Source organism: Dryobates pubescens, chromosome 14 (assembly GCF_014839835.1).
Source record: "Dryobates pubescens isolate bDryPub1 chromosome 14, bDryPub1.pri, whole genome shotgun sequence".
In the NCBI taxonomy this organism is placed as follows: domain Eukaryota; kingdom Metazoa; phylum Chordata; class Aves; order Piciformes; family Picidae; genus Dryobates; species Dryobates pubescens.
In genome coordinates this window covers 27,129,524-27,141,963 of record NC_071625.1, presented here as the reverse complement: position 1 = coordinate 27,141,963, position 12,440 = coordinate 27,129,524, and the positions used below count along the sequence as shown (strand labels likewise).

The 12,440-nt window shown below is 53.7% G+C and overlaps 1 protein-coding gene across 1 annotated transcript in view; it reads left to right on the top strand.

Annotated features, from left to right (window-relative positions):
- The window catches only part of INTS8 (integrator complex subunit 8), a 38,524-nt gene extending 26,436 nt beyond the window's left edge, over nt 1-12,088 (top strand). The window contains exons 18-27 of the mRNA XM_054167355.1: nt 2,472-2,505; nt 3,788-3,844; nt 4,617-4,678; nt 5,712-5,830; nt 7,478-7,581; nt 10,352-10,402; nt 11,025-11,098; nt 11,172-11,236; nt 11,337-11,380; nt 11,862-12,088. Coding sequence (XP_054023330.1) covers nt 2,472-2,505; nt 3,788-3,844; nt 4,617-4,678; nt 5,712-5,830; nt 7,478-7,581; nt 10,352-10,402; nt 11,025-11,098; nt 11,172-11,236; nt 11,337-11,380; nt 11,862-11,978 — 727 coding nt within the window. The 3' untranslated portion in view covers nt 11,979-12,088. The remainder of the gene's footprint in view (nt 1-2,471; nt 2,506-3,787; nt 3,845-4,616; nt 4,679-5,711; nt 5,831-7,477; nt 7,582-10,351; nt 10,403-11,024; nt 11,099-11,171; nt 11,237-11,336; nt 11,381-11,861) is intronic.
- Nucleotides 12,089-12,440: the final 352 nt, after the last annotated feature.

Sequence of the window (12,440 nt, the reverse complement as noted above, 5' to 3'; positions counted from 1 at the left end):
AACCAATGCAGAGCACAAGGGCACAATGACTTCCCTGCTCCTTCTGGCCACACTATTCCTAATGCAGGCCAGGATGCCATTGGCCTTCTTGGCCACCTGGGCACACTGCTGGCTCATGTTTAGGCGGCTGTCAATCAGCACCTCCAGGTCCCTCTCTGTTTGGCAGCTCTCAGCCACTCTGACCCCAGCCTGTAGCTCTGCATGGGGTTGTTGTGGCCAAAGTGCAGCAGCTGGCACCTGGACTTGTTGAATGCCATCCTGTTGGACTCTGCCCATCTGTCCAGTCGGTCAAGGTCCCTCTGCAGAGCCCTTCTGCCCTCTAACTGACCAACATCTGCTCCCAGCTTGGTGTCATCTGCAAACTTGCTGATGACTGACTCAACCCCCTCATCCAGATCATCAATGAAGATGTTAAAGAGGATGGGGCCCAGCACCAATCCCTGTACTTAGCTTTGGGCTCAGAAACCTGAGGCTAAGTGTTAGTCAATACTGAAATGGAATTCTGCTTCAAATGGGGAGAGGAAGGAAATATTCTTGAATGGAGTAATTGCCCTGTCACTTACCTTGGCTTTATTTGTCCACTCAAGTCAGGGATCTCAGCCTTTTCTTAAGCTCCATTGTGAGTTGCCTGCCATGGTAAATTCTGGGTTGTGTGGTTATATTGGACAGCTTTTTTGTTAAAGATGGGGGGGACCACTAGATGGATACAGAGCTGGCTTGATGGCCAAAGAGTGGCTGTCCATGGGTCCATGTCCCAGGGGAGGCCAGGGACAAGCAGAGTCCCTCAGGGATCAGTCCTGGGACCAGGCTTGTTCAACACCTTTGTGGGTGCCATGGACAGTGGCATTGAGTGCAGCCTCAGCAGGTTTGCTGATGGCACCAAGCTGTGTGGGGCAGCAGACAGGCTGGAGGGAAGGATCCATCCAGAGGGAGCTGGACAGGCTGGAGAGGTGGGCACAAGCCAACCTCAGGAGGTTCAACAAGATCAAGGGCAGGGTCCTGCAGCTGGGTGGAGGCAATGCCAGGCACAAATCCAGGCTGGGCAGGGACTGGCTGGAAAGCAGCCCTGAGGAGAGAGCCTTGGGGGTGCTGGGGGAGGAGAAGCTCACCAGGAGCTCTCAGTGTGCACTTGCAGCCCAGAGAGCCAACCAGATCCTGGGCTGCAGCAAGAGAAGTGTGGCCAGCAGGGCAAGGGAGGGGATTCTGCCCCTCTGCTCAGCTCTGCTGAGACCACAGCTGGAGTCCTGCCTCCAGTTCTGGAGCCCCTGTTCCAAGAGGGATCTGGAGGTGCTGGAAGGTGTCCAGAGAAAGGCCAGGAGGATGAGCAGAGGGCTGGAGCACCTCTCCTGTGAGGACAGACTGAAGGAGTTGGGGCTGCTCAGTCTGGAGAAGAGAAGGCTCTGAGGTGACCTCATTGTGGCCTTCCAGTATCTGAAGGGGGCTCCAAGAAGGCTGGGGAGGGACTGCTCAGGATCTCAGGGAGTGATAGGACTGGGGGGAATGGCATGAAGCTGGAGGTGGGGAGATTCAGGCTGGAGGTGAGGAGGAAGTTCTTCCCCATGAGAGTGGTGGAGCCCTGGAATGGGTTGTCCAGGGAGGTGGTTGAGGCCCTGTCCCTGGAGGTGTTTAAGCCCAGGCTGGATGAGGCTCTGGCCAGCCTGATCTAGTGTGGGGTGTCCCTGCCCATGGCAGGGGGGTTGGAACTAGATGATCCTTGTGGTCCCTTCCAGCCCTGACTGATACTGTGATGAGAACTTGGGAAAGGTATCCTTGCCTGTTCCTTTGCCTTGCTGGAGCTGGCCAGGTTAAGGTGTGCCTGAAAGGCAGCTGCCTGTGCTTGCACTGCTGCGGGACGTGGCTGGGAGGGTGCCTGCTGCCTGCAGACTTCAGGAAGAGGAAGCAGTCCAGGTGCACTCTCAGCCACTGAGCCTTTCCTGACCCCTCTGATTCAAGCAGTGGAGGGCAGGGAGCCTGTTACTGCTATGGAAGAGAAGCAGTGAAACCTTTTCCAAACAGACTCTGCGTGTCTTACGGTGACAGTTTCTCCTGTGGCATGAGGAAAGACTGCAGTGTGCATTACAAGTGATCCCTGGGGACGCTCCTCTGTGAGCCCATAGGGTCAGTGTTGCAGTCCTAGCTCGGGGGAATCACAGTTCAGTTGGTTTCCCTTCTAGAGTCAGTGGCTGGCTTCACTTGGAAGTGGTTTTCCTGCCTTTTAGAGCCTGATGAGTAACAGCTGCCCCTTGCCCAACCTGTTTTAAATGTAACACTTGCTAGTGGGCCATTAAAAGTGAACGACCTGCCTGAGCACTTCAGCTCCTTTAGCCTGCATTTGTCAGCTTAGAGGTGAAGGAGTGTTTTGGCAGGTGAAGAGCTTGCTTTGCTGCCTCCCGTTCCCAGTGTGTTGCTTGCCTGCGTTCCTTGTTGTGGATGATCACTGACTGGGTGTGGTGTTTGTCTCTCTCACTTAGGAGTGAATTGCTGTCCTTCATCAAAAAGCTTCGGGTGAGTTGTCAAGGGTCTTCAGAATGTGTCTACAACCGCTGCTCCCTTTGATTAAGTCTTTTGCTGGGCTTCCCCTGTTAAATTCCAGACAATCCTCTTAAAATCCAGACAATCTACCAGCTGTGGAGGTAGTTTGTATGGCTGAGGAACTTCTGAGTTCGCTACACCCTCTACAAAGCAGCGTGGGATAGCTTGCAGAAAACCTCCACTGCCAGAATTACTCAGGGCAGATCTGTTCCCATCAGGAGTGGGGTTTACTGCAGGTAGCTTGGAGGGAGAACTTCCACTGCCAGAATTACTCAGGGTAGATCTGTTCCCATCAGGAGTGAGACTTAATTGCAGGCAGCCCAGAAAGAGAACTTCCCTGCCAGAAATCAGGGTAGATCTGTTCCAATGAGCAGTGAGGTTTATTGAGTTTAGAAAGGGAACTTCCCTGCCAGAGTTGCAGGCTAGGTCTGTTCCCATCAGGAGTGGGTTTCATTGCAGGTAGCTTAGGGAGCTTCCCTGCCAGCATTGCAGGCTAGGTCTGTTCCCATCAGGAGTGGGTTTCATTGCAGGTAGCTTAGAAAGGGAACTTCCCTGCCAGCATTGCAGGCTAGGTCTGTTCCCATCAGGAGTGGGTTTCATTGCAGGTAGCTTAGGGAGCTTCCCTGCCAGAGTTGCAGGCTAGGTCTGTTCCCATCAGGAGTGGGTTTCATTGCAGGTAGCTTAGGGAGCTTCCCTGCCAGAGTTGCAGGCTAGGTCTGTTCCCATCAGGAGTGGGTTTCATTGCAGGTAGCTTAGGGAGCTTCCCTGCCAGCATTGCAGGCTAGGTCTGTTCCCATCAGGAGTGGGTTTCATTGCAGGTAGCTTAGGGAACTTCCCTGCCAGAGTTGCAGGCTTGGTCTGTTCCCATCAGGAGTGGGGCTTGTTGCAGCTGTCAGGAAGCAAAGCATCCCTCTTGGAGGCTCTGTTTGCATCATTACTAAGCAGCAGAAGTCAGAGTGCTGGAAATTGTTTATAGCCTGTGGCTCTGTGAATGCATAGGAAGTTGTAGGCCTAGCTGAAGGTTAGGCTCTAGCTGCAGAAACAACATAAAGAGGTTTAAAGCTCTGAAGGTTCTATCCAAGGAGCTCTTCAGGAGGATCTGCAGTAATAAAAGGGCTTCCTGCAGAAACTTTATCACAGCATCCTTGTGCTGCAGGATCCTTCCCTGCCTGATTTCAGCAGGAATGATGATGGTCAGCAGCCTAGGGAGGAAGGTGGAGTGTTGGTAGTTGATGTGGATGTGTTTATCTTGCAGGAGCCATTGGTTTTAACCACAATATTGTCCCTGTTTGTCAAGCTCCACAACGTTCGGGTGAGTACAGAACAGACTGGGTCAGAGCAGTCCCAGCCACAAATCCAGGCTGGGTGCAGAGTGGGCTGACAGTAGCCCTGTAGTAAGAGACAGGGGTGTGCTGATTGATGAGAAGCTCCCCAGCAGGCAGCTGTGTGCTGGGCTGCAGCCAGAGGAGTGTGGGCAGCAGGGCAAGAGAGGGGGATTCTGCCCCTTGGCTCTGCTGAGACCCCCACATCAAATCCTGCCTCCAGTTCTGGTGTCCCCAGCAGGAGGAGGACACAGAGCTGCTGGAATGAGTCCAGAGGGCTACAAAGATGATGGAAGGGCTGGAGCACCTCTGCTGTGAGGACAGGCTGAGGGAGCTGGGGGTGTTCAGCCTGGAGAAGAGAAGACTCTGGGGGGACCTTAGAGCTGCCTTCCAGGACCTGAAGGGGTCCTCCAGGAAGGCTGCAGAGGGACTTAGCCTGAGGGTGTCTAGAGACAGGCCAAGGGGGAATGGTTTGAAGCTGAGGGAGAGCAGGGTTAGACTGGAGCTTAGGAAGAAGTTCTTCAGCATGAGGGTGGTGAGACTCTGGAACAGATTGCCCAGGGAGGTGTTGAAGGCCAGGTTTGGATGAGGCCTTGAGCAGCTGAATCTAGCTGAGAGGTGTCCCTACTCATGGTGGGGAGGTTGGAACAGATGATCTCTCAGGTCCCTTCCAACCTGAACCTCTCTGTGACTCAAACATCTTACTGGGGTTTGTTGAAGTGTTTCCCACTGTCATTTCTCACACCATCTTTCCCTTCCCAGGAAGATATTGTGAATGATATTGCAGCAGAGCACATTTCCATCTGGCCCTCATCCATCCCCAAGTAAGACAATCAGAACTAGAACTGTCAAACTGTGTGTTGATGTGGCTGGTTTGGTTCCAGGTGCTGTGTGCTAGTGGCCCAGTGTTGGTGACATCTCTGCCAGGTGAGGGTGTCACTGCCCCCTCTTCCCTCTGTGGGCAGATTGCCCTGCTGCCATGAATGGTTTTGCTGCTCATTTGATGGTCTTGATGGAGATGCAGGTACAAGAAACTGGTTTTTATGGCTGTGAGCTGTACTGAGCTGTATGCAGCTATGTGAACCATTAACAAAACAAGCCCTCATTATTTTGAGGAGGGTTTGAACAGTTGCCCAGGTTCTGAGTGGCACAGGGGGTGTGTTGCCTTGTTCTGGCAGGACTGAGCTGTGTATCTCCAGCTCTGTGAGGCTACATCCTCACTGGTTTGGGTGCATTGGGTGAGTGTGCAGTGCCTGCTGTGCTTAACTGGTGTTTCCCTGGCTTGGCTGAGCAGCCTCCTTGTTACTGGTACAAGCTTCAGTGTATGGTCCAAGACCAAGCAGAAGAAAGTTGTTCTCAGTGTTAGCAGAACTTAGCAGCAGGGTGAGAAGAAGCAAGTGTAAGGTTGGAGATTCCACATGGAGGGGCTCTCCAAAGCATTCCCAGCCAGTTCCACAAGGCTCCAGAGATTGCTGTCTGCTCATGGATGCAGGAGCTCTGATCAGTCTGTAGTGGTTTCAGGTGTGGCCCTCACTTGTTACAACTGAGACCCTCTGTGTGCTTGAGCAGAACTCTTCTATGGGGTCAGACACAGATGAAGTTCTGACTTTCTGCCCAAGCCTGAGAAGGGTATTTGGATTCTGCCACTTCTGCTGCGTTGAAACAATTCAGCAGTGCTCCTGGAACTGTTTCCTGGAGCTGGTTTTTGAGTGACACTTAATAATGCAAGGGGCTTGGGCCTTAACCTAGAGAGGAAATCATCTTGGTGTAAAAAAAACCCAACCAAACAACAAAGCACAAACAAAACAACAACCTGGGAACTGGGTTTTCTTTCTTCTGTGTTTTTTTTGCCTGCAGTCTTCAATCAGTGGACTTTGAAGCTGTGGCTGTCACAGTAAAAGAGCTGGTGAGCTATGCCCTGACTATCAATGCCAACAACCACTTCTGGTTAATCATTCAGGCAGATATTTATTTTGGTAAGTGAAACCCATGTCTGTGTTCTGCAGGTGGGGGGACCTGGCTCCTCTGAGATTTGCTTGGCCTAAGCCTCCTTGTTGTATTTCCTCTGATGAGAAGAAGCTGAAGTGATGCAGGAACTTAAAATCTCCAGAGAGACAGAGACCTGCTGGGGAGAGTCCAAGGGAGAGCCAGGAGGATGCTTAGGGGACTTGAGCATCTGTCCAGTGAAGGAAGACTGAGAGCCCTGGGGCTGTTTAGTGTGGAGAAGAGAAGGCTGAGAGGGGATCTGATCAATGTCTATCAATATCTGAGGGGTGGGGGTCAGGATGAAGGTGATGGTCTCTTTTTGGTGGTGCCCAGGGACAGGACAAGGCACACTGGGTACAAGCTAGAACACAGGAGCTTCCACCTCAACATCAGGAGAAGCTTCTTTATGCTACAGTTGCCAGAGCCCTGGAGCAGGCTGCCCAGAGAGGTTGTGGAGTCTCCTCCTCTGGAGCCTTCCAAAACCCTTTTGGATGTGTTCTTGTGTGGCCTGCCCTGGGTGATCCTGCTCTGGCAGGAGGGTTGAATTTAATCTCTGGAGGGCCCTTCCAACCCCTAGCATTGTGTGGTTCTGTCACCTTTCCAAGCAGTAGAGTTGGTGGAGGTTGTCTGAGCTCACACAGAGACTGAGCTGTGGTGGTTGTAGGGCCAGGTGAACTTTAAGTCATTGTTGTTAGTGCAGTTAGTCCTTGGGAGAATAGAATGGAATAAACCAGGTTGGAAGACCCCTTCAAGATCATCAAGTCCAACCTATCATCCAACAGCACCTAATCAACTAACCCATGGCACCAAGCACCCCATCAAGTCTCCTCCTGAACACCTCCAGAGATGGTGACTCTACCACCTCCCTGGGCAGCACATTCCAATGGGCAATCACTCTGTGAAGAACTTCTTCCTAACCTCCAGCCTAAACCTCCCCTGGTGCAGCTTGAGACTGTGTCCTCTTGTTCTGGTGCTCACCTGGCCACAACTTCCCTTCAGGGAGTTGGAGAGAGCAAGAAGGTCTCCCCTGAGCCTCCTCTTCTCCAGGCTAAGCAACCCCAGCTCCCTCAGCCTCTCCTCACAGGGCTGTGCTCCAGACCCCTCCCCAGCCTCATTGCCCTTCTCTGGACACCTTCAAGTGTCTCGATGTCCTTCTTAAACTGAGGGGCCCAGAACTGGACACAGGACTCAAGGTGTGGCCTAACCAGTGCTGAGTCCAGGGCAGAATGACCTCCCTGCTCCTGCTGGCCACAGGAGGATTTCCCAGACAGAGAGATTGGCCATTGGGATGTGCTGCCCAGGGAGGTGGTGGAGTCCCCATCCCTGGAGGTGTTCAGGAGGCGATTGGATGTGGCACTTGGAGCCATGGTTTAGTTAGTCAGGAGGTGCTGGGTGACAGCTTGGACTTGATGACCTCTGAGCTCTTTTCCAACCTGGTTAATTCTATGGTTGTGTTTCAGGTTCATCCCCTCCTGTGTGTCTGTGCATTTTCAACAGTGCCATGCAGGTCACTGTCCCAGTAAAATTCTGCTGTGAGAGACAAGTATCTGCACAATGGAGTAGTTGCTGTGAGGCCTGGAGGGAGCTGCTGGCTTTGCTTCTAAGACCTTGTTTTGCCTTTTTCTTTTTCTATGCAGCAACAAATCAGTACTCAGCAGCCCTTCACTATTACCTGCAGGCAGGAGCTGTGTGCTCAGACTTCTTCAATAAGATGGTACCTCCAGATGTGTACACAGACCAGGTGAGTTCTGCTGGGATTTAGAGGCAGGAAAATACCTCTTTGGGTTCAGGCAAGCAGCCTGGTTCTACAGAGAGGCAAAGCTGCCATCCTGGCAGCCTGTAAGACTTTGCATCCTCACAGAATCACCAAGGTTGGAAGAGACCTCAGAGATCATCAAGTCCAACCTGGCACCACAGACCTCATGACTACTAAACCATGGCTCCAAGTGCCACATCCAATCCCATCTTCAACATCTCCAGGGATGGTGACTCCACCACCTCCCTGGGCAGCACATCCCAATGGCCAGTCTCTCTTGCTGGGAAGAACTTTCTCAGCTCCAGCCTAAACCTCCCCTGGCACAGCTTGAGACTGTGTCCTCTTGTTCTGGTGCTGGTTGCCTGGGAGAGGAGACCAACCCCCACCTGGCTACAACCTCCCTTCAGGGAGTTGTAGACAGCAATAAGGTCTCCTCTGAGCCTCCCCTTCTGCAGGCTAAGCAGCCCCAGCTCCCTCAGCCTCTCTTGATGCACTGAGGGATTTGAATCCTTGCTGCTCAAAGGCCAGGGGAAATCTGAAGCTTCTCAGTTGCTGAAGCAGAGAACCCTTTGCTGTGAGACTGTAGGGATGGAATGTGCAGTGCTGCCAGCTGGGAAGTGCTGGTCCTGGACTCAGTGCAGCCCCTGCCTCAGGACAGCAGAGCAGCACAGGATCTGCCTCACCCACCCTGTGCAGTGCTGGCCTCAGCCTCCAGCTGGGGAAGACACCCAGCTGGGGCTGGTGGCACAGCTGGAGCCTGCCTGCCTCCAGCCATGGTGCAGCTGAACATGAGGGCATTGTCTAAACTCTTCTGCAGTACTGCCAGCTCTGGCTGACACAAGAGCAGTGAGTTGGGGAGAGCTGTGTCCAGCTCTGGAGCCTCCAGCATGAGAAATGGACCTGCTGGAGCAGATCTAGAGGAGAGCCACCAAGATGCCCAGAGGGCTGGAGCACCTCTGCTGTGAAGACAGGCTGAGAGACTGGGGCTGTTCAGCCTGCTGAGAAGGCTCTAGGAGGACCTTAGAGCTACATTTCAGTATCTGCAGGGGACCTACAGGAAGGCTGGGGAGGGACTGTTCAGAAGGGCTTGGGGTGATAGGATGAGGGCAGTGGTTTGAAACTGGAGCAGGGCAGAGCTAGGTTGTACATCAGGAATGAGAGTGGTGAAATATTGGAACAGGTTGAGGCTCCATCCCTGGAAACATTTAAGATGAGACTGGATGTGGCCCTGTGCAGCCTGCTGTAGTTGGTGTCCCTGTTCCCTGCAGGGGGGGTGGACAAGATGCCCTTTGAGGCTCCCTTCCAACCCACTGCTATCTGTGAGTGTGTGAGACCCAGCCATCAGCTCCTCCTCACACACTGGTGTGTTTCCCAGACTCTGGCAGAGGGCAGAGCTGAGCACTGTGCAGGGTGCCCTGGAGATGGGTGCAGTTGTAACTTACTGCTGTGAAGGGTGCCAGAGGTACAGCACTGCACACACCATGACCCTCTGTGCATGCAAGGTGGTGTAGCAAGTGGCTTGTCACTTGCAAAGGTGCCCTGAGGAGAACCCCTTCACTGTGTGTGTTGGGGTATCTCCAGTGCCAGCCACATGCTCTGGTGACAGCTTGGTCACTTCAGCCTTTCTCCAGGCATTGCCTTGCTCAGCAGGAAGCAGCTGTGTTGCTTGCAGACTGCATTGAAGTAGGGCAGAGGAAGGAGCTGTCTGGCCCAGGGAAGGGGGAGGGTTATTTACCTGCCCTGTCCAGCTGCTGCTCTTTCCACATCCCTGTCCACGTGGCAGGGGAGAGCTTCAGGCACTCCCTGGGGTCCTGACTGTTCACAGCTGAGCTGAAGCTGTGCCTTGGGCCAGTGCTGGCTGTGCCTGCCAGGCTGGCCAGCTTCTGGATGGAGCCCAGGGGCTGTGCTGCTGCCTGCCCTGCCCAGCCTTTTCTGTGGGTGATAGGAGTCACAGAAGGGACCTCAAGGCTCAGCCAGTTCCAACCCCCCTGCCATGGCCAGGGACACCTCACACTACAGCAGGTTGCTCACAGCCACATCCAGCCTGGCTGCAAACACCTCCAGGCAGGAGGCTGCCATCACCTCCCTGGGCAACCTGTGCCAGGCTCTCACCACCCTCATGGGGAACAACTTCTTCCTAACATCCAAGCTCAATCTCCCCATTTCTAGTTTTGCTCCATCCCCCCCAGTCCTATCACTCCCTGACACCCTCAAAAGTCCCTCCCCAGCTTTCTTGGAGCCCCCTGCAGATAGTAGAAGGCCACAGTTAGGTCTCCTTGGAGCCTTCTCTTCTCCAGACTGCACAGCCCCAACTCCCTCAGTCTGTCCTCATAGCAGAGCAGCTCCAGCCCTCTGCTCATCCTCATGGCCCTTCTCTGGACACCTTCCAGCACCTCCAGGTCCTTCCTGTGCTAGAGGCTCCAGAACTGGACACAGAGCTCCAGGTGTGCTCTCAGCAGAGTGGGGCAGAGGGGCAGAATCCCCTCCCTGGCCCTGCTGGCTATGAGATAAGCAGTGAAGCGTTCACCAAAGCCAGCACCTTGCTGTGTAGCACACCTGATACCCCTGGGAAGGAGAGCAGTGGCTGTGCTAAACCCCATGAGCTGGGGGGGGGGGTCAGAGCATGCAGACAGCTAGCTAAAGAAACCCAAACCCACACCTGAGAGGTGGCTCTGTGTGTGTGTGTGCTCCTGTGCAACCATTTCACTGCTGCTCTCTTTTTTCCTCCTCTTTTTCCATCGTTCTCATTCTGCAGGTGATAAAAAGAATGATCAAGTGTTGTTCTTTGCTCAACTGTCACACCCAGGTGAGAGGGGGTATGAGGTGAAGCATGCATGTGTAGGTGTTTGTAAGGGAAGGGGGAGAACCTTCTCAAGTGGAACATGAAGGCAGCTTTCCCTGCAGGGAACCTTTCCCTGCTGCCTCTGGGACACCAGGAGAGACAAAATCCTTGAGTAAACAAGCTTGAGCTTGGAGATGCTGCAAACAGCAGCTGGAGGGGGAGCTTGTCCCACCTTTCTCTCAGGAGACAGATGTTCCTTTCTTTATGCTCTGTAGAGGTCAGAGTAGCTGTGGGCTGGTGCTGGGAAGCCAGCCTGGTGTTCACTGTGCCCCCTGGGGAGGGGGATTGCTCATCCTCCCAGAAGGAGCAGGGCTTAGCTTGAGCACCCTCTTAAGAGCTACCAAATGCATTCAGAAACCTGGGTGCTGAGTCAGCCTCTCCAGGTTTTAGTGCAGCCCCCCTTCAGCTACAGGTGGTATTTCAGCAGGAGGTGCACAGCTCTCAGCTTGCTCACTCTGGGAACAAGCACTTGCTGAGCTCTAGGAGCAGGGGGGCTGCTGGGGGGCTGCCTGGGGTTAAGGCTGGGGGGTAGCTCCGAGGGGCAGGTAGCTATTTCTGGGTTTCTGCCAGCTCTTCTGTTTTACAGGTGGCTATTTTGTGCCAGTTCCTCAGAGAAGTCGACTACAAAACAGCCTTTAAGGCACTGCAGGAACAGAACAGGTAAAGGGGAGGAGGAGGCTGAGCAGTAGGCAGGGCCCAGGGGTGGTGGTACAGAACCTCTGCTCTCTTCCAGCCATGATGCCATGGATTCGTACTACGAGTACATCTGGGATGTCACCATCTTGGAGTATTTGACCTGTATCCTTTCACTGGAATGCCACCCCACAGCTCAGGCTCAGCTTTGGGCCTAGAAAAAGTCCATTTTGTCCCCCAGTGGCTTCCCTTGACTCAGCCTCAGATCTCCACCACAAGAGAGGAGAGACAGACAAGCGGCAGATAGCGGTGAGTGAGCGCAGGCTGCTGGGGGCCTTCCCTCACACAGCCACAGACTGCTAGGGGCTGGAAGGGACCTCCAGAGATCAGCCAGTCAGGGTCAGCAGGGCAGGTTGCACAGGAATGCCTGCAGGTGGGTTGGGAAGGTCTCCAGGAGACTGGCCAGCCTCTCTGGGCAGCCTGCTCCAGGGCTTTGTCACCCTCCCAGTGGGAAGTTTCCCTCCAGGTGGAGGTAGACCTCTGCTCCAGCTCCCACCCCTTGCCCCAGCCCTCCTTGGAAGGAATTCCCCCTTGCAGTCTTGATTCTGTTGTGCAGGGCTCAGTGCCTGGGTGCTATGGGGAAGTGGTTGGGGCAGGGGTGGGGTGCACAGCCCCTGACAGAAATCAATCCAGCCCTTGAAGTAGAGCTGCAAGGGCCTGGTCATGAGCCAGGCAAGGCTGGCTGCACTGCCACCACTGCTGCTCAAGAGGTCTCCTCTTGTGTCCCCAGATAAAAGCCATTGGCCAGACAGAGCTGAATGCCAGTAACCCTGAGGAAGTCCTCCAGCTTGCTGCCCAGAGGAGGAAAAAGAAGTTTCTCCAAGCAATGGCAAAACTTTACTTCTAGGCTCCTGCTGAGAGACTCAAACTGGGGGGAAAGTGGAAAAAACAAACCCCAAGCCTCCAGGCTTTATTTTTTCAATTCATTTAAACTTTTGTACAACATTTACAGGCTAAGTCTCTTTCTTTGTTAGCAAGAGAGGAACTCTCCCCATAAACCTTCTTTTTACACACTGTACAGAAGGCTGCAAGCAACTTCAGCTCCTTCCACCATGGCTTGTGTAAAGAATTCAAGTGTGCAGAGTTGGGAGGGGGAGGTGTGGGTGGCACCTGCTGCTCCAAGTGCAGCTCCATGCACTGCTCAAAGCTCCTGGAAATCATCTCCCTGGCTGTGGGGCACAGGGAGGAGCAGCTCAAAAGAGGAAGACCAATGCCCATCTTAAGCCAGGGCTTGTCCCTTCACCACAGAAGTGAGGCAGAGGTAGTGAACATTGCAAGGCAAAGAGTAGTTAGCTGATGCTGGTTCTGA